This window comes from Bos indicus x Bos taurus, chromosome 24, assembly GCF_003369695.1.
Source record: "Bos indicus x Bos taurus breed Angus x Brahman F1 hybrid chromosome 24, Bos_hybrid_MaternalHap_v2.0, whole genome shotgun sequence".
Classification (NCBI taxonomy): domain Eukaryota; kingdom Metazoa; phylum Chordata; class Mammalia; order Artiodactyla; family Bovidae; genus Bos; species Bos indicus x Bos taurus.
Genome location: NC_040099.1, coordinates 20,698,110 through 20,718,965, shown reverse-complemented (window position 1 = coordinate 20,718,965; position 20,856 = coordinate 20,698,110). Strand labels below are relative to the sequence as shown.

General features: G+C 44.9%; 1 protein-coding gene across 10 annotated transcripts in view; it reads left to right on the top strand.

Annotated features, from left to right (window-relative positions):
• FHOD3 (formin homology 2 domain containing 3) overlaps nucleotides 1-20,856 on the top strand; it is a 521,961-nt gene that overhangs the window by 336,310 nt on the left and 164,795 nt on the right. For all 10 annotated transcript variants that reach the window (XM_027526407.1, XM_027526417.1, XM_027526409.1 and 7 more), the window contains exons 8-9: nucleotides 815-909; nucleotides 8,320-8,463. In XM_027526407.1, coding sequence (XP_027382208.1) covers nucleotides 815-909; nucleotides 8,320-8,463 — 239 coding nt within the window. The remainder of the gene's footprint in view (nucleotides 1-814; nucleotides 910-8,319; nucleotides 8,464-20,856) is intronic.

Sequence of the window (20,856 nt, the reverse complement as noted above, 5' to 3'; positions counted from 1 at the left end):
GTGTCCCCTTTGTGGCCTTGGCCTAGTGATCCTGAACATGGAGGGTTTTCCTGCCCTCCCTGGAGCCATGGGACAACCTCCGTGAGCGCCCCCCCACCAGTCTCACCGAGGAGTCACTTCTTACACCAAACCCTCCTCGACCATCTCACTTCAAAAGACAGACCACCGTCGTTGAGTGACAGGCGTGGCTAAGCGCTTTGCCTTCTAATTGCTTTTACCCTGTGCTGGCATGCGTTCTGTGTCTGTGCCTGACTGTTCCATTTGACTGTAGACCTTCTGAGGGCCACCTTCTAGAGACCCAATTCCTTGTACCTGGTTGATGCCTAAATAGTTTTTGTGACTTGATACAATAGAGATAATATACTTCTGTTCTGGAAATGTTTGCTAGACGGACGTTTCACTGTTACTGTTTTGAGTCCTTTGCTTGAGTGACTGTAAAGCTCTCCTGAATCCTCTTTCCTTGCAGGAGATGGACACACATAGAGAGTAATTCCAGAACATTTCCATACTCGGAGAGTAAAATGCATGGTCTAAAAAAGCTGCATATAATTGGATTTTTTTTTAAATTGCCTATTTAGTATAAAGGGAACTTTTCAAGCAAACTGATAGGCATCTGACATGAGGAATATACATTTTCAAGTAGACAAGGATGACACGGCATATCATCACCTCATTGGAAGGATGTACAGAGTCATGCTTCAAAATTTGGTGAAAGGCGTTCCTGTCATTGGGTGATGAGTCTGGATAAACTGTGATGTGAGTTGGATAAGGGGTCCCGAATTGCTGTTTCTCATGATTTTTGCCTTATTCATAGGAGTCACACCCTGGTCAAATATCATGGAAATCCTGGAGGAAAAGGATGGGGTCGACACGGAACTGCTGGTTTACGCGATGACTTTAGTGAACAAGGTTGGTTGATGTTTGTTGTGGGTTGAATTGTGTCTCCCACAAAAGACGCTGAAGTCCTGACCCCGGAGCCAGTGAATGTGATCTTATTTGGAAATGGGATTTTTGCAGATGAGGTCATTAGGGTGGGCCCTAATCCAGTAGAACTGGTGTCCTATAAGAAGAGGAAAGAAGAAGCACACAGAGGGGGGACAGCATACACACTTGTCCACGAGGAAGGCGGCCTTTGAAGGCAGGGCTGCAGGTTGGAGTGATGCATCTGCAACCGAGGACCACCAAGAATGCTGAGGATTGCCAGCAACCAGTCCCAGATGCAGCAAGGAAGGGCCTCCCCTAGGGCCTTCAGGGGTAGCATGGCCCACCCGACCCCTTTTTATCTTTCCAAAACCGGTTTTTTCCTTTTTAAAGCTCTGCCATGTTTCTAGTGGGCGCCGAAGGCCACCTGCCACACTCACACCGGGTTGTCTGTGCAGCCAGCGAACAGTCTGGCTGCCAGCAGACCAGGCCAGAGAGGTCCCCTGGAGCGGCTCTGTCTGGCTGCTGCTCCTGAAAGCTTCTTGCTCCAGTTCACCTGCAGTGACTTTTCCCTGCAACTCCCAGATCTTCATGCTGAGCCCGCGGCAGCCCCGAGATGGGAGCGGCCAGGACTGAAGCATGGGATTTTGATGATGTTTCCGCCTTCTAGCCCGTGAAGGTGCTTGCCTTCATCAAGGTCCCGCAGCGTGGCTCGGCCAACCTTAACCCCAGAAGCACAGAGGGATCCACCTGGAGAGACAGTGTTCAGGCAGCCTCTGTGGCCCATGTAATTGGTCTTCAGCTTACAGTTTCCCAAGTTTCGTACCTCATTTCAGTCACTGTAAGCCACTCAGTTGTGGTACTTTGTTATGGCAGCTCAAGGGAACTAGTGCATGTGAAAACCTAAAATTTGCCCTCTGAAGAAGCCTACTCCATGTACACCCCCATGCTGGTGGCTGGAACACGCTTCAGCATGCCTTTGCATTAGAGGAGACCCTTTACACAGATGCATGGCGTGTGTGCGTGTGTGCTGGTATTCATACATGTGAAGGCCCAAGTTGTCTGCCAGGTTTCTAGACTTTGGTTTTTCTAGTGAAACTAGAAAGAGGGTATCAAGACTTTTATGGCTACTTTTCCTATCGAGATGTCCCCTTAACATCTTTCCTTAAAATACAGATGAACAAGTTTTACTCTAAGGAGATGATTCTCGATCCGGCAGAAAAGCAAGCATTCTTATTCTGCAGCTGGTTGAACTCTGGCTGTGGGGGCCAGGTGAGGGTTCCTGAAGGTGGATCCCATCCTCTCCTATGATGGTGACCTGACCCTTGTGCCCTCATTCTGCCCATCGCATCCTCCCTGGTCACCAGCTCGTGGGGCAGCAGCTCTCTTCAGTGTCCATCCTGAGGGGTGCTCTGACAGTGGGTCCCACGCTGACCAGGGACAGCCCACTCTCAGGACTGGGGTTCCCTCAGTGCCCTGGCCCTTCCTTATTAATAACTGAGGGAGGGTGAGATGGTTATCTTCGCCCTGGACCCCAGACAGCACATCAGCCACCCCAAGGCCCTACCTTTGTACTCCCCAGGGTGCCAGGTATAAGCCTAAGGACCAACTGCAGTTCTTTAGAAAGGACTGAGAATCTCTTCCTGAAATATATCTGGAGAAATATGAACTGAGAAATATGAATTGGTAGAAAGCAATGTAATTATGAGAAGTAATTCTACTAGGTATTAAGATGTTGTGTAAACTTTAAGGATTAAAACAATGTGGTCCTGACTTTTTCCTTGGCAGATGGCTGAAGCAGAGGGGCTGGAAACAGCCCTCAATGTACATGCAGTGCACCCTGTAATTGAAATGCACAGGGATGGTCAGCGCCATGTATGACTGAGAGAGGTTTTGCTAAGTGGAAATAAACAATGTACATGCAGTGCACCCTGTAATTGAAATCCACAGGGATAGTCAGCGCCATGTATGACTGAGAGAGGTTTTGCTAAGTGGAAATAAACGAAAACACGCTTTGACTGTATAGCAAAATAAATTTCGGAAAGATCGAAAAGTTCAATGTGACACACCAAACTGTAGAAAAATAAGAAGAAACAGAGGTGAAAATCAACTGGTCTCTGGTCAGTGAAGGTTCGTCTAATAATATAACCAGTCAAAAATATTCCAAAGAAAAGGACTTAAATATTTCACTGTATTAAACTATAAAAAGTCGTATTTACAAATTGAAAACCACCAATGAAAACTAAAGGCAAGTGGCAAACTTAGAATTAATTCCCAAAAATTGGGCAGAAAAGGGTACTATCCTAAGTATACTGGGTTGGCACAAAAGTTGGTTCAGATTTTTCCTTAAGCTCGTCTGGGAAACACAAACGAACTTTTTGGCCAACCCAGTAGTATGACCCCAGTCGACAAATGAATGACATTAACCCTACTAAGCTTGAAAGAAATATGTAGTTAAACAGCAAGTCATTTTCTCTGGGTCACGTGGGCAGTGATTGCTTTTTAATTGAATGCCAGTTATTGATGAAGTCATGGGAAATTTCCTACAGTCCTGGTGGGAAACAGACACCCCTTTTCTGGACAATAATCCTAAGAACTCAAGGTTTTATTTGAAAATCTCTTTGTGAGTTGATTTAGCATGCAATTTGAAAGCCATTTTCTGTTGGTTTTTGAAGATGAAGGTCATCTATTTCCTGCCATTTTCAGTCACTGACTTTGTATTGGAAAACACTGAATTCAGCAAAAAAAAAAAAAAAGGCATTTTCACTCTTGGGCAGCGTGTTCACTTAGTGGTGGAGGCCCTGCTTGGTTCTGTAATGAGCCCGGCGGCAGCCGTGTGACTTGGGCTTCTGCTGCCAATCGCTGGCCAGGACCCAGTGAGTGTCACTCTCCGTGGCACCATATGGCCTCCGACATCCAAGAATTCCTCGCTTACTCTTTCTCTTCTGGTGGTTCCATCCCATATTTGTTAGTCCTGGCCCAAGGGAAGGTTCCAAGGACACGATTCCAGGTGCCATCCTTTCCTCAGAAAGATCAGCAGGCACCCATATGGGGTTTGTTTGTTTTTGCTGAATTTTAGTCACATTGATCATTTCGGTAATGTCCTCTGAGACCCGAAATATCATCATGCGTTGACGTGCTAATGTGGGTCTGGAAAAAACGCAGACTCTGAAATCTGGGAAATTGTATTGCTTTTCTGACTTTTCTTTCAACAAAATGGAAGGGGGCCTAATAAAATGGAATTCAAAACATTAACATTTTTATGACAGAACAAGGGTACGAAATCCTAGCCTGCTCAGGGCTCTGAGACTGAAGCCTACTCCCTTGGTTAAACAGACACATTAGTGAGGGGTTTCCAGGATCCAGAATGATCCCCGCTGAGCTCTTCCCCTCTCCTCCATGTCATCAGTAGATCTGAGCGAGCATCAGGAATGAACCATTTCTCACCCTGCAAGCTGCAGTCGTGTGGAGTCCTGTCCCAATCCAGCCACAGTCCTCTCAGTGGGCCTCCCCCACTTTGGGAGCTCAGATATTGATCACCTTGTAGAATCAGATGAGGAAGGTGGGGACATGATTAACAAGAGGTGGCACTGTGGGGCTGGCTTGGAGCATTCAGGGAAAGCGGCACCAGGCAGCCCTGGGGAGGGAAGTTATTCTAGTGGAGCCCGGGGGGTGAGTAACCTGATGGGATTCACACTGAGGGTTTGTATTTAGATTCGACTGTAAGGCTTTTTAAATTATCATACAGTAAAATTAACTCTTTTCTTTTGGCATTTAGCTGCGGAAGTTCTAAAACATATGTAGTCATGGATGACCTTGACAATTAGCATATAGAACAGCTCCATGTCTCCCCAAAATCTCACACTCATGTTATCCTTTTGTAGTGACATCCTGACCCCCTATTCATGTCCCTGACAACCACAGATTTATTCTCCATCACTGTAGTTCTGTTTTTTCAAAAGTGGGACCCATACAGGATGTAACTCTTTGAGGCTGACTTCTCTCACTCAGCACAGTGCCTTAGAGATTCATCTATGTCACTAGGTGTATTAATAGTTTGCTCCTTTTCACTGCTGAGTAGTGTTCCATTGTGTAAATACACCACCATTTGTTAGCTCTTCATCCACTGAGGACATTTGGGTGTCCACAGCTTTTAATTTTCACAAATGCTCCTGCTGCAATGAACACTTGTGTATAGGCTTTCACTACCCTGGTTTTATCCCTCAAGGAGGATTTGATGGGATAAGTGAAAACCCAGGGAAAGGAAAACAGAATGTTTGCTCAGACAGAGAGCAAACATTCTCCCTTGAGAGGGACTGTAAAGGTTTACTTGTCACAAATCCTGGCAAGACAAGGTCTGAGAGAAACCAGGAAGGGGGTCCCTAGTATCGTCTGAGAGTGGAGGTGTCAAGAGACATTTGCTCACAGAGTTTTCTGGAGTGGCTGCCACCTTTGCCAGAAGTAGGCACATTGGCCATGAGTGTCAGGGTAGACATGGGAAGACAGGGCCCAGGAGGGGTGAGAGCATGGCAGTTTGCTGAACATGTTAGAGAATCTGCTGAGAATAGGTGAGTGTGTGCTTTGGGGCTGCACAGCCCCCTCCCTGTGCGGACAGAGAGACAAGCCATCTTCGACTGTGGTGGGAGGCCAGCTCCCCTGTGGCCGCACGTGAGAGGGGGTGGCATCTGGATATGGCTGAAGCCCGCATTTTCACCATGAACATGCAGGGACTTCTCAATACCCTCAGTTCTGTGCCTCTTACTGAGCACGGCCTCCCTGAGTCTGGTTCTATAGACCTAAAGGTTTAATTTTTTAATAGTAATCCCCCTACCACGCCATCAGGGTTGGGCTTGCAAAGGCAATGGGGATTAGTTCTAGGAATTTAACCCCCTGGACTGAAAGAATCTCGATTGACTCTCTGCAGGGAAGAAAGGGGAAGAAGAAAGGAGGGGAACTAATGCTGAGGAGACACCAGAGGCCTCTCTCTGTGTCTCATCCTACCCCGCCCCAACCCCGCACTACTGTGTAGGAAGTTTTGGATCTAACACTGAATGTCAGCTTACCTATGATGGGCAGGTCAGCAGTTAGGGCACCTCTGGTCATTAGCCCTGCCCTGGCTTTTATGTCACCATTTCTCATGGCTTTTATGTCACCTCTTCCTCATCTTTTATTTATTTACTACTTATTTGGCTTATTTGGGGCTTCCCTGGTGGCTCAAACAGTAAAGAAACTGCCTGCTATGCAGAAGACTTGGGTTTGATCCCTGAGTCGGGAAGATTCCCCTGGATAAGGGAATGGCAACCCACTCCAGTATTCTTACCTGGAGAATTCCATTTACAGAGGAGCCTGGTGGGATTCAGTCCGTGCAGTCACAAAGAGTCGGACATGACTGAGTAGTTAACGCTTGCTCGCTTGCTCATTTTTGCACAGCTCAGTGCTCTGTCTTCTTTTCAGTGTGCAGGCTTCTCTTCTGTGGCAAGTGGCTTATCTGCACTGCGGCATGTGGGATCATCCTTCCCAACCAGGGATCAAACCCACATCCCTGCATTGGAAGGTGGATTGGTAACCACTGGGCCACCAGGGAGGTCCCTCCCTCTCTTCATCTTTAAACAAGTTCTAGAGTTTTCAGTAAAACAAAAGATGGACTTGTTCTGATGAGAAGGTTCTTTGGGTGGGTGTGTGCTTTTTAGGTTAGGTCAGTGGACTGCTGTCTGCTAACCCAGCAGTGACCGCCTTGCCTGGCACCTGCAGACATCAACATATGCTTGCACACTTGGTCACTTCAGTGTGAGCACCTGTTCATTTATCACAGCTGCTGACTGGTTCACAACCTTCCGTTCAGTGTCCTTGCTGGGGCTCCTGATGGATTAAGCTGTTGCATCACAGCTATTTTTCTTTAGTTTCTGGTTTCAATGGCAGTGAGTTGTATCCTCTTTGTTCAGCATAGAAGAGAAATAGCCATTATTTGGGTTAGGGGCAGAGATATTTCTTTCCAATATTCATAGCCCCAAAATAGAAGTGTTAAAAGAAGTTGGTACCATGAGATGATCCTTAAGAAAATATTGGTCTTTTTCCTTCCAAGGCAAGTCAACATGTTTAGAATAATTTTGAAATGCAATAATAGTGAAATAAACAGGGAGTGAAACTCTGTGTCTGAAATTCGAGTCCAGAGCAATTTGTTTAGAAGGCACGAAGACTGGAATAGCAGGTCTGAGCACAGGATTTTATTAGTTATTATTTAGTAACTTCCTGCTACCTCCCCACCCTCATCCCCCTCATTTATAAGATAAGGGGCTTTGAGTAAATCACCCCAAGTGTCCTTCCAGCTCTAAGCAGAGGCCTGATCTGAATATCATCCTTCTTTTAGAAGGGATGGGATAAGAAGGAAGGTGGGAGGGGGTTCAGGATGGAGGGACACGTGTATACCTATGGCTGATTCATATTGATGTATGGCAAAAACCATCACAATATTGTAATTATCCTCCAATAAAAATAAATACATTTTAGAAAACAAAGAGAAGCAGAATCCAAAGAGAAGTTGGCTTTTTCTTTCTTGGGTTATCTTTTTGTCTCTTGGTTGCCACTTTGAAATTTCTCATATTGCCATAAATATCTTAGACCAAGGGGAAGGCCTACAGAACTGAAAGAAAAGGGAATCATTAAATTGTTCTAACTCCAGCTGTTGGTAGATCAATCTTAACAGGAGTTTCTGAGTATGTTAGTTTTCAATTGCCATGTAACAAATTATCACAAAGTTAGCAGCTTGGAATATCACAGACTTACCATCTTGCAGTTTCCATGGGGGCAGGGCCCAGGCACCGCCCCACTGGGCGCTCTGCTGAGTCTCACAAGGCTGCAGTCAAGGTGTCAACCAGGGCTGGCGTCTCGTCTGGAGCTTGGATTTCCCTTCCAAGCCTTTGTGGTTGTTGGCAGAGCTCACTTCCTTGCAGCTGTGGGACTCGTGGCAGCTTGCAACTTCTCCTGGGCCAGCAGGATAATGTCTCTGCTGGTCTCTATGCTCAGAAAAGGCCTAACCCCCTTTTAATGGCTCACCTGATTAGGTGAGGCCCACCTGGCTACTCTCCCCTTTTTCAGACTTAACTGATTTGGGACCTTAATGCCCTTTGCCTTTGCCCTATAATGTCATGTCACCTAATCATTAGAGTGTCCTGCCCACACTCAAGGTGGGGGATTGTACAGCACCTCTACCCCAGGGGGTGGGCTCTTGGGGTTCAGTCTGCTTACCACCCTAAAGAAGCTTTTTTCTCCAATGAACTTGTCATCTGTCTTGCGTTGCTCCATTCTTATACTCATGGCCACTGGCTACCATGCAAAAGATGTCCCAAGAGCCTTGTGACAGTCTCCTAAGACACTGTGTCCTGTTCTTTCTTCATCTAGACCTTGTCCGGTTTGCCAGACCAAGACACCTTCTACGACGTGGTGGACTGCCTGGAGGAGCTGGGCATTGCAGCCGTGTCCCAGAGGCACTTGACCAAGAAAGGGGCTGACCTGGACTTAGTGGAGCAGTTGAACATCTATGAGGTAAGAGGATATGCCTTTTAAGGGCCTTGTATAGCTCAGACACGTCAAAGGCTGAGATAAACATCCTCTAGACCAGTGGTTCTGCGTGCAGCGTGGCAGCATTAGCAACACCTTGGAGCTGCCAAAATGCAAGTTCTCAGGCCCACCCGAGACCTGCTGAAGCAGAAACTGAGGCTGGGCCCAGATCTGTGTTGTACGACCCTCCAGGTAATTCTGAGAACACTCCAGTGTGAGAATCCCTGATCTAGGGGAAATGTGGTAGCTTGCTTGCTTATTGATTGATTGCTGTTTTCTTTTAAAGAACATTCATTCTTGGTGGGGAGAGAGAACGAAAGAGAGGCACAGAAAGCATGTTTCTTATCCTGCTGGTAGAACTTCTGGCAGGCTCTACATACTTCGTAGGGTCCAGTGCAGAATGAAAATGTGGGGAAAAGGGCTGTAAGAGATACTAAACTTTTCGCTTCCTTCTGCCTTGCCTCTTGCCTCATTATGATATATATATTTTTTAATTTTTAAAAATTATTTTATTTTTGGCAGCTCTGAAAAGTGAAAAAGCGAAAGTTGTGTCCAACTCTTTGGGACCCTATGGACTAAACAGTCCATGGAATTCTCCAGGCCAGAATACTGGAGTGGGTAGCCTTTCCCTTCTCCAGGGGATCTTCCCAACCCAGGGATCAAACCCAGGTTTCCCACATTGTAGGCAGATTCTTTATCAGCCGAGCCACCAGCAAAGACCACAAACGCTGGAGTGGGTAGTCCATCCCTTCTCTAGCGGATCTCTGGGTCTCTGTTAATGCATGCAGGCCCTTCCTCTCTAGCTGCAGCAAGCAAGGGCTGCTCTCGTGGTGCTTGGGCTTCTCGTGGTGACAGAAAGCTTCTCTTGCTGTGGAACATGGGCTTTAGGGCATCTGGACATCAGTAGTTGCGACTCACAGGCTCTAGAACATGGGCTCAATTGTTGTGGTGCACGGACTTAGTTGCCCTGTGGTATGCGGAATCTTTCTGGAGTAGGGATTGAATTCATATCCATTGGCAGGTGAATTCTCAACCACTGGACTACCAGAGAAGTCTCTGTGGTGTTTGTTTGTTTGTTTGTTTTTTCTTTTGCTACAAGTATGTACTCTTTGAAGAATATTTGGAAAATACCAAAAAATGTAAGATAAAGAAATCACCCATAATTTTATTTACTAACTGTGGTTAACATACTAGTCTGTTTTTCTAGCCTATCAGTTCAGCTTCCCTCATGGCTCAGTGGTGAAGAATCCACCTGCAATGCGGGAGATGTGGATTCAATCCTTGGGTCAGGAAGATCCCTTGGAAAAGGAAATGGCAACCTGCTCCAGTATTCTTGCCTGGAGAATTCTATGGACAGAGGAGCATGGCAGGCTGCAGTTCATGGGGTCACAAAAGAGTCAGACACAACTTAGTGGCTAAGCAAGAACAACTGTGGAGACAATAGTCTGTATACAGTGTTGTGTACTGAATTTTTATTAGTAAATATGTTTGAACCATTTTGTCATCGAATCATCTTCAAGAATTTAGTTTTATTAGAAACATAATATCCTGTCTGCATGCAAGTACCATAATACATATAATCAGTTTCTCTTTGTTCAGATTTGATGACTTCTAAGATTTTGCAATTATAAATGCTGTTACAATGAACAGCTTTGTTCATAAATCTGTGTGCACAGCTGGCATCCTAGGAGAGATATTTCCCAGCTAAATGGCTCCACTGTAACCTTCGCTGGGTAGAAGTAGAGAGACTAACATGTAACTCACTACTTCCTAAAAGTTACTCTCATAAGTGTCAAGCTGAGGAACAGAGCAGAATTATCTTTGTACAATCTTAGGAGAAATCAGAGGAAACTGAGCCAGAGAGTCTGCGGTCAGAGCGCAAAGCTTCCCACAGCCGGCCAGCTCCCTGTGCTGCTGCTTAGGGCACCTTGTCCTCTAATGTAAGCCTCACTTAGTTACCCAGTTATCTGCTCACACTTTCGTGTTTTGTTTTCAGTGAGTGATGGAGGGGTATGGAAGACAGGATAACGTAGGAGTGCAATAAGAATACTAAAGATGGAGAAGGAAGGGAATAGACAATTGGCTTACAGGACTGTAGAAGACGGACTTTCCCCAGTACAGACACCTCCCTTCCTCACCCCCTTAACTCCTATTCAGAGCCCCAATCTCTACTCAACCAGGGGCTTATATGATTATAGCTTGAGATTCTGTACGGTCAAAAGGAATGATTGTGTGTCCGGCAGCTGGGGCTAGCAAAGTTAAAGCGTCAGGTACCTTCTTAAGTTTTTCAAAGAGGCTGCTTGTGTCTTTGAGTCAACTCTGGTGAATAGCTGAGTCATTTTCATGTCTGAAGATTCAACTGGCTTGAGGACACATTCTGTTTGTTGAAGGGAGAAAATCAAGTCCTGCTGAATAATACCACTCACAGCATAATTTACACCTACAGTGCACTGTGGCAGAGACTTCTTAGGGTTTTATGTGACAGTTGCTTGAGTTTCAATCCAGACATAGCCACCATATACCAGAAGACAGCATCATACAGGTGAATTTCCCACCAGTGAACCAACGGGGAGAGAATTTTGCAAAGCATGCTGGATCCCTCCCCCAGGAGACTGCTTTTGGCTTCAGGGAACACTTACTTTCCAGCCTTCCTGACTCTCAAGCTACCTCCCCGTCTTCCTCTTTCCATTTGTGCCAAAAGTTTCACAAGGTGTTCTGTGTCCACCATCTTTCTTTGGTCAAATGGCATCTGCTTAATATTTTAGCCTTAAATGTATCATTCACAACTGTGGATTATATGTGTCACTCAAAGAACAACAAAGCGAACACCCATTGCCATAGTTAACTTTGTGTATCAGCTGGACTGGGCCACAGAGGGCCCAGATATTTGATCAGACATCACTGTGTGTCGGTGCAGTGTGTATCCTTAACCTTCTGGATGAGGTTAACATTCACGTTGGTAGACTGAGTAAAGAAGATTGCCCTCCTCCCTGTTGGCAGGCCTCATACAACCCACTGAAGGCCTGAATAGAACAAAAGGCTGAGCAAGAGAGAGTTCACTCTCTGCTGACGGAAATGAGCTGGGATGTAGGTTGCCTCTTACCTGTGACCTCCAGCTGGAACTGACATTGGCTTCCTTGGTTTCCAGGCTTTTGGGCCATAGCTCTTGGGACTTCTTGGCTGTCATAATCATGTCGGCCCATTCCTTATAGTAAATCTCCATATATATCCGATTTATTTTGTTTCTCTGGAGAGTCCTAATACACTCGTGTTTAAGAACCAGTGTATTACCAGTAACTCAGAAGTGTCCTCAGTGACCCCTCCTGGTGTCATTCAACTAACTCCCAGCACCATTCTTTTGCTTTTTTTTTTTTTTTTTAAATAGTTTTGTCGGAAAATAGCTATTCTTTGAGCTAACACAAATGATCAGATTATCAAGTAAGAATTGACCATCTGAGATCTTGCTGTCTATAGCAGAGCTATACTAATCTATCTAGGCTACTAATTTCCAGAATACACAAGTGCGGGGATGTAGGGAGAGATCTGGGCCATCCTTGTGAGTCCTAGATCTTTTTTTCATGCATCAGACGTGGGCTTTCTGACCCAGAATAATAGACAGGGTTTCCAAGTGTGGTTTCCAAGTCACCTTGCCCTTCGAGTAATATTCAGTTATGAAGCATCTCTACTACACAGCCCAGAGTGTCATGGCTTATCAATCCATAAATTCTGTGTTTACTTAGTATAGGGGATCCTTAGCCAATTCTGGCCTGCTAAAGGCATTCCAGAAATAAGAACTCTCATTTTTGGAATTGTCATCAGGCTATTTATTCAATAGTCTAGTTAGCATATTTACGAAAGATCAGATGGGGTCATTGCCTTCTTTCTTTCCCTAGAAGCATCGCTCCTGCGGAAGGGGTGGAGGGATTCTAGGCCAGCTGCTCTAACTCCTTCCTCCCTGTCTGTATCCCTAAACAACATATGGCTTAATTTTGTCTTTTTATAAATGGGACCATACCATGTGTGTCCTCCTGCAGCTTCTCTTTTGCTTGATTTTGAGGCCTACCCGTGTTGCTATGCGGAGTTCTAGTTTGCTCATTTTCACTGCTGATGAATACATCCCAATTTATGTACCTGCTCTTCACTTAGATGTTGGCTAGCTACAGTTTTGTTGCCATGACAGTGCTACCACGAGCGTTCTTGTCCTCTTTCCTTTGTGTGTGTAGATGCATGTGCAGTACTTATTATGTTTGGGTATCAGTTCTGTTCTTGCTTTGTAAAAATATTTAGAAGCTTTTCTTTTTTCTTTCTGCCCTTGTCTCTGGTCTTTGGTTATCTGATAGAGCTCCCTTGGAAAATTGTGTGGGCTTGTAATGATGATGATGGAGGGGCAGAAGAGGAGTGTGTGTGTGTGTGTTTGTGTGACTGTGTGTGTGTGTGTGTGTGTGTTGGAGGCAGGAGATCTTTGGTAACTATGCTTTATTCTTTGGATATTGGTCTATGTAAACTTCCTATCTTTATTGGGATTGGCTTTTCTAAATCATATTTTCCTAGGAAATATCCATTTCATCTGGATTTTTAAAGTGATTACTAAAGAGCTATGTAAATAGTCTCTTATGAATGTTTCTAATTTCCTTTCCTTGAGAAGTTGTTTTCCTTTGTTAATTTTTGTGGTTGTAATTTCTCCCCCTTTTTCCTCTAGGTTAACTAGTGGTTTGTCTATTTTGTTGTTGTTAATTTTGACTTATATATGATTTTCAGTGCTCTTCTGTTTTATAACTCAAAACATTTTTATCTTTATGATTTCCTTCTTAAATTTTCTTTCAGTTTATTTTGTTGTCTTTTTTTAGATTTTTGAGTTGTTTATCTGATTCATTTCTTTTTATCTTTTAACCATCTTCTCATTCCTGGAATATAACCCACTTGGTCATGATGTGTGTTTTTTTTCATGTGCTTTTGGAATTCTGTTTGATACTAATTTGCTTAGAGTTTTAGACAAATAGTCATAAGTAGAGCTGGCCTCCATCCTCATCCTTCCCCCAGCTTTTCCTCCCTTCCTTTTTTGTATGCCATCCCTATCAACTTGGACATCACTGTTATGCTCACATCATAAGAAAATGGTGCTGGTGGGCACGAGACCAGTCTTGTACATTGATGCTGTACAATGCATTGCTGGTGACTGTGTCTGTGGGTGTCTCCAGGGTACCTCTCTGACTGTTCCTCCTCAGCGTCCCTCCTGGCTCTTTCTTCTCTGTCTCTTCCTTCTCAGTGTCGGGGTTTCTTCATCAGACCTCCTCTCTCAGTCTAGGCAGCCTGAGCTGCGACTCACCCAGTGAGTCCAGCAGCTTTGGCTGCAGCTGATACCTTGACCTGAGCTGTCTGCAAGGTTCAAGGCTGCCTGCCCCTCTGCCTGCTTGTGTTTTTGCATTATGCTCATTTATTCACTGAAGATATGTCATGCACTCTGAACATTCAGAGATAGAAGATCTGTCCCTGTCCCAAGGAACTGACATTCTGTAGTCTCAGACAAGCAGGTGGCTGATTTCCCAGCAGCTGTATGTGATGGCACAGAGGGGCATGGAAGGTGTCAGAGGAGCTCAGATTATGTCAGACAGAGCCACCTAGAAGCTGCAAATGACATGACCCAGCCCTCACAGAACCCTTTGTTCCCCGCCCCATGACAAAAACAAAACTCCTGCGCAGTCTGTTCATTTCTCCACCTCTGCAAAGAACAGTCTCCCAGGTTACAAACCTGGAGCTGTCCTGGACCTCCTTCTCTCTCCCCCCATCCTCATACCTAGAGGTCTGATGGCTGAAGACTGAAATTTCTTCTCCATTCCCCTAGCTCAGGCTCTCTTTGTCTCTTGTCTGGTTTGTTGCAATAGCCTTCTCATTCATTTGTTCACCTGTGAGTCCATTCATTGAACAGAGCTTCACTAAGCACCAAGTCTGTGCCCAGCACTATTCTAGGCCATGGGACTCAGCAGCAAACTAGACAGACAAGGCCAGTGCCCTGAGGGGATGCACAGTCTCATGGGGTGCAGAATTGCTGGAGACAAGGCCACAGCAGCTCGAAGGCCACAGATGGTGTTGCCTCTTGAACTAATTCAAGGCATTCCAGCTTCGCCCCACGGGCTGTGAAAAAGTTTTTAAGGATTTTTGTTCATTCATTCCTTCACTCTTGTTTATTTTCTGAAATGGAGGAATGGACCGTGACCGAGTGCATGAGTCAGCTGATAGCCCGAGGCTGCCGGCATGTCTGTGAAGAACAGAGACAGGGTGAGCTGGAGGCGAGACACTGGGTGGATGGGCCACCACCACCGGCCTGAGGTGGTGGCCCAACGCAGGACAGTGACAGAGTGGGGAGCCATGGAGGAGCTCTGCCTGGTGTGAAAGGAGGCGTGATGAGGGCCAGGGCCTGGGGAGGATGGCACCTGCAGGACCGCATCCCCGGGGGCTTCTCAGCTTATTCCCTCTTCCTGCTGCTGCTGCTGCTGCTGCTAAGTCGATTCAGTTGTGTCCGACTCTGCGACCCCATAGACGGCAGCCCACCAGGCTCCCCTGTCCCTGGGATTCTCCAGGCAAGAACACTGGAGTGGGTTGCCATTTCCTTCTCCAATGCATGAAAGTGAAAAGTGAAAGTGAAGTCGCTCAGTTGTGACCAACTCTTAGTGACCCCATGGACTGCAGCCTACCAGGCTCCTCCATCCATGGGATTTTCCAGGCAAGAGTACTGGAGTGGGGTGCCACTGCCTTCTCTGTCCTCTTCCTAACTCCCTGCAACTGAAAACAAGGGGTCCTCCTCAATGTCAGGGCTAACTACACCACTCCTCCATTTCGGAAAATAAACAAGAGTGAAGGAATGAATGAACAAGAAACCTTAAAAACTTTTTCACAGCCCGTGGGGCAAAGCTGGAATGCCTTGAGTTAGTTCAAGAGGCAACACCATCTGCGGCCTTCGAGCTGCTGTGGCCTTGTCTCCAGCAATTCCTAAGATGTTGCTGAAGTTGCAGCCACACTCAACTCCTCTTGTTTCCTGAGCGTGAAAGGCAGGTCACCGCGGAGCTTCCTTTCTTCCGTTCTCCTTGCTTTGCCTAGAGTGTTCTTCCTTCCTGTTCTCAGGTTGGCAGACTCCTCCTTCCCCTGTAGGAGTCACCTGAGATGTCCCCTTGTCTGCAAGGCCTCCTTGGCAAGGTGTAGGAGTCCCTGGGCTTGTTGCCTGCACTTTGTTTATAACAAGGAGGGAGCGCTTGCCTGTGTGCACACCTCACACTGAACAGTCTCAGGACGCACTTGCCTGTCCGTTTGCCTTTGTCATCTGTGGCTTGCTTCTTTAACCTCTGTGCTCAGCAGTGCCCTTGCCCAGAGTAGAAGTTAAGTACTTGAGTGAAGGTCTCTTAAATATCACTGATAGATTCTGGGCTGAAGGAAGGGCATGATTTAATCAGAAATCAGCCACTTTAAAGGGAAGATGCCTTGGGTAATCACTCAAGGTGACAACTGAATGCTTGGGGTACCAGATAGAGTTAGGATTTTTATTCCTATCTAAAAATTAATGCACTTTTAAAAGTGTTTGGTGCCATTGGACAACTAAGTTCATTATAGGTGGGGGCAGTAAGAAGCCTATAAGCAGTACTGATATTTTCCTCACGAAAGATTGTAAATGTTTCAAGCCATTGCAGAGAACTTTGTTGGGCTTCTAGAATTCTTCTAAATAGTGGAGGATGTCTGGTGACCATATGTCCTGGACTTTCTGGGGATAGGCCCAAATGCAGTTAATTTTAGAAATTTTACCATTTTAGAAAGGTAATTTAATCCATGTTTAATTGGATTCATTTGAATTGTTATAGTTCCAAATGATTTTTTCAAATACATAATTTCACAAATCAAAATCAAAAGTCTTTTTTTTTTTTTTCCGGATTGTGTTCTCACTTTTGATGCTGAAAATGTGGTCCTAGTAATGGGAAAGGCATCTTAGAGCTGAAGACTTTGGGGGTGAGGAGTGATTGTTACTGTTAGGAATAATTAATAGGTCCAGTCTCTTCAAATCCTTCCTTGTCATAGTTGATTTTTAAAATGTGTATCAGTTAGCTCTTGCTGCATAACAAATATGCCAAAAAGAGTGGTCTTAAAACAGCAGGTTTTGCTCATCATTCTGGGGGTAAGAAATTTTGGCCTGGTTCAGCTGAGAGAGTCTCATAGAGCTGCAGTTATCTGATGACTTAACTGGGACTGAATGCTCTAAGATGGCCTTATTCACCTGGTTTGGCCTTTAGTGGTGGCTGTTGCCTGGCTATGTGTCTTCAGCAGGCTAGCACATACTTCTTCACATGGTAGCAGCATTTCAGAAGGGAAAGTCTCAAGTACAAACACTTTTCAAGGGTCTATGTCCTCTGACGTCACACTGGCCAAAACAAGTCATGTGGAAAATTGTAGACTCGGTGTAGGAGGGGACTATACAAAGATAAGTAAACAGAGAGGCATGATTCCCTGGGAGCCCAGTGCTGTAATCATCTGCCACAACCTGTTCAACCTGATAGGAGAATTATCAGCATAGTTCCTTCTTGAAATGGCAGTAGCACTGGCATCCATTTCACCTAAAAGCTGAATCAAGATGTATAGGTGTGCATTAAAAGAAAGCGTGGGAGAGCAATTTGGAAAATGGTTACATCTGCTATGTATGGTTGCCTGTCATGGAGGATAGTAGTAGTATAACAACATAATCTCAAAGATCTGTTAATAGCTTTTGACCTTCATTAAGAATGTTCACATTGTTGGATGTTCGATGATACTAAGAAATTATTTTAATTTCTTAGTGATATGGTGGACAGTGGTATGGTGGTTATGGTTTTTAAAAATCCTTATCTTCTAGGGATATATACTGATATATTAATGGATAAAATTATATGATTTGAGACTTATCTCAAAAAAACCTGGCTCTGGCGTCAGGGGCAGGGAGTAAATGAGACAAGATTGTCCAGGGTTGATAACTGTTGAACTATCATAGGTGATGACACAAAAGTCTTTGTACTCTTCTCCATACTTTGCGTGTGTTTGGAAACTTCCACTAAATTTTATTTTTTATTTATTTATTTAATTCGTTTTTTTAAATTTTATTTTATTTTTAAACTTTACATAATTGTATTAGTTTTGCCAAATATCAAAATGAGTCCACCACAGGTATACATGTGTTCCCCATCCTGAACCCTCCTCCCTCCTCCCTCCCCATACCATCCCTCTGGGTTGTCCCAGTGCACTAGCCCCAAGCATCCAGTATCGTGCATCGAACCTGGACTGGCATCTCGTTTCATACATGATATTTTATATGTTTCAATGCCATTCTCCCGAATCTTCCCACCCTCTCCCTCTCCCACAGAGTCCATAAGACTGTTCTGTACATCAGTGTCTCTTTTGCTGTCTCGTACACAGGGTTATTGTTACCATCTTTCTAAATTCCATATATATGCGTTAGTATACTGTATTGGTGTTTTTCCTTCTGGCTTACTTCACTCTGTATAATAGGCTCCAGTTTCATCCACCTCATTAGAACTGATTCAAATGTATTCTTTTTAATGGCTGAGTAATACTCCATTGTGTATATGTAGCTTTATGTATATGTACCATAGCTTTCTTATCCATTCATCTGCTGATGGACATCTAGGTTGCTTCCATGTCCTGGCTATTATAAACAGTGCTGTGATGAACATTGGGGTACACGTGTCTCTTTCCCTTCTGGTTTCCTCAGTGTGTATGCCCAGCAGTGGGATTGCTGGATCATAAGGCAGTTCTATTTCCAGTTTTTTAAGGAATCTCCACACTGTTCTCCATAGTGGCTGTACTAGATTGCATTCCCACCAACAGTGTAAGAGGGTTCCCTTTTCTCCACATCCTCCCCAGCATTTATTGCTTGTAGACTTTTGGATCGCAGCCATTCTGACTGGCGTGAAATGGTACCTCATAGTGGTTTTGATTTGCATTTCTCTGATAATGAGTGATGTTGAGCATCTTTTCATGTGTTTGTTAGCCATCTGTATGTCTTCTTTGGATAAATGTCTATTTAGTTCTTTGGCCCATTTTTTGATTGGGTCATTTATTTTTCTGGAATTGAGCTGTAGGAGTTGCTTGTATATTTTTGAGATTAGTTGTTTGTCAGTTGCTTCATTTGCTATTATTTTCTCCCATTCTGAAGGCTGTCTTTTCACCTTACTGATAGTTTCCTTTGATGTGCCACTAAATTTTAAAAATTTTAAAAAGAACGTTTAGATCAGTCAGTGACCTCAAAGATAGGTGGAAGTTGTCCCAGATGCCACCTGAGTTTGCTCTTCTCTGCTTTCTTGGTAGGATGGGGTAGGGTGTCCAAGCAGTCGGTGCTGGATTCCTCACCTGGATTTTAGAGACTGTTCTACATTTGATTAAAAGAGTCAGAAGGTATCTGGTGAGGGGCCCAGCAGCAAAACACCCCATCACTTGGTTGAGATTAGAAGTCGTTCAGGACATAGTGGATCTCACCGCGGGTCCAGAGGAGGACACCACACTTGTGGTTAATTAGATGTGACGCCACAGGTTCTGAATAAGTCTCATGGTAAGTGCTGTTCTCTCTCTAGGTGTCTTCCAGAATTTATTGGTCTTAGCTGTAATTTGAAGTGCTCCCTAGAATCTAAAGAAATTGGAACTGCTACCACGGCCCTGGATGTGAAAACAGATCTCTTTCCCTGTCATCAGTGGACACTAGTGATTCTAAGATTCTTCTTGTAAAATAAAAACTGGGGGTGAAGACTAGCCCAAATTTCATGTTACAGCTTTCCCAAGGCAGCTTCCCTGCCAAGCCCGAGGCTGACATTGGATCTCCTGGGATTGTGATTCCCACTTGCCCCTACCTTTATGCATCCTTTTCTGTGTTTAAGAAGATGGATACTTTGTTTAGGACTGGAATTTTACACAGCTCTCATTGAATTCCATTTTATGGTGCCACTTTGATAATTTTTCAGTAAACCATTAAACAATGGTTGTCTCATCTTCCTTGAGAAAAGGCTGTTGAAATAGATTTCACGTTGTGCACACGCCGTGTGCCTCTCTGAAAGGCCCTGTGAGTGGAATGCTATTTGATCTTTGCATCTCTGAGGTTAGACAAGGAATTAGAAATATCTGAACTCTACGTTATCCCCTGACCTTATCATTCCAAATATGTGCTTAATTAGAAGCAGAATCAATATTTCAGGTCAGAATGAGTTCAAGTGGTCTAGAATTTTTATATCTAAAAATGAAGGAAAAATAATTGGCTAGTGATATTTTAAAACACTGTGCTTGGCTAGGTATATAATCATTCTCAAACGGTCCCCAGAGAATACCATTTGCAGTGTTAAAGTTGAGGTGATAAAAGTGGTTAATCAAATACATAATTTCTTTCCCAGTTCTTGCAGTTACACTGCAGAACACCCTTACCCCAGGAAACAGACTTTCCAGTGAAATTTTGTAACAGTAGAGCGTTTTCTGAACTCTTATCCATTCTTACCTCAAACCTCCCCAGATTATGTCTGCCTAGTAAATTCTAGGGGAACAGAGCAGTCAAAACACTATTAGATTGTCTTCTAATCTGGGAGTTTGTTATAGAATGTATCTGGCGTGTAGATAGAAGAGTTTTCACTAAATCAGACTTGTCTAAAAGCTAGAGCTGGAGGCAACTGCAGATGGAGCACATCCAGGGAGGCTTCACTCCTGGGAAACAGGCTGTGCATCTCAGGTGTTCATCCTTATAAACCGGATGAGAGGGGCCAGCCTGGCCTCGACTCGGCCAAGCTCACCATGCTGTGTGAACACATTTGGCATCAACACTTTGGACATGGGAGGCCACTGACTTTGCAATAGCCAGGTTTTCTGCAGACAGGCGATGCCAACACCAGTAGCATGGTTAGCCATCTGGGTCTTTATATTACTTCTCCATTCTCTCACTTTTCAGGACCAGGTTGTGAAATGTGACCAGGAGCACCCATAAGGCTGGGAAATATGCACCTCTGGAGACATGGGACCATGTGGGTCTTTGGGCACCAAGTCAGAGAGACTGTTGGACTTGCTTGGGCCTGGCCCACCTGGGCTGTGAGGTGGCCTGCCTGGGCAGTTCTGTGTGATATAAGAATTTGTGGGTGTTCCAGGCCCTGGGTTGGGCTGATCCCCTGGAGAAGGGAATGGCTACCCACTCCAGTATTCTTGCCTGGAGAATCCCACGGACAGAGGAGCCTGGTGGGCTACAGTCCATGGGGTCACAAAGAGTTGGACGTGACTGAGTGACTGACAGTTTCACTTTTCACTAGGCCCCTTCAGCTGAGGGCACAGGCTGGGGAAGAATTGTCACATTTATTGAGTACCAGCCACAGGGTGGGCCCT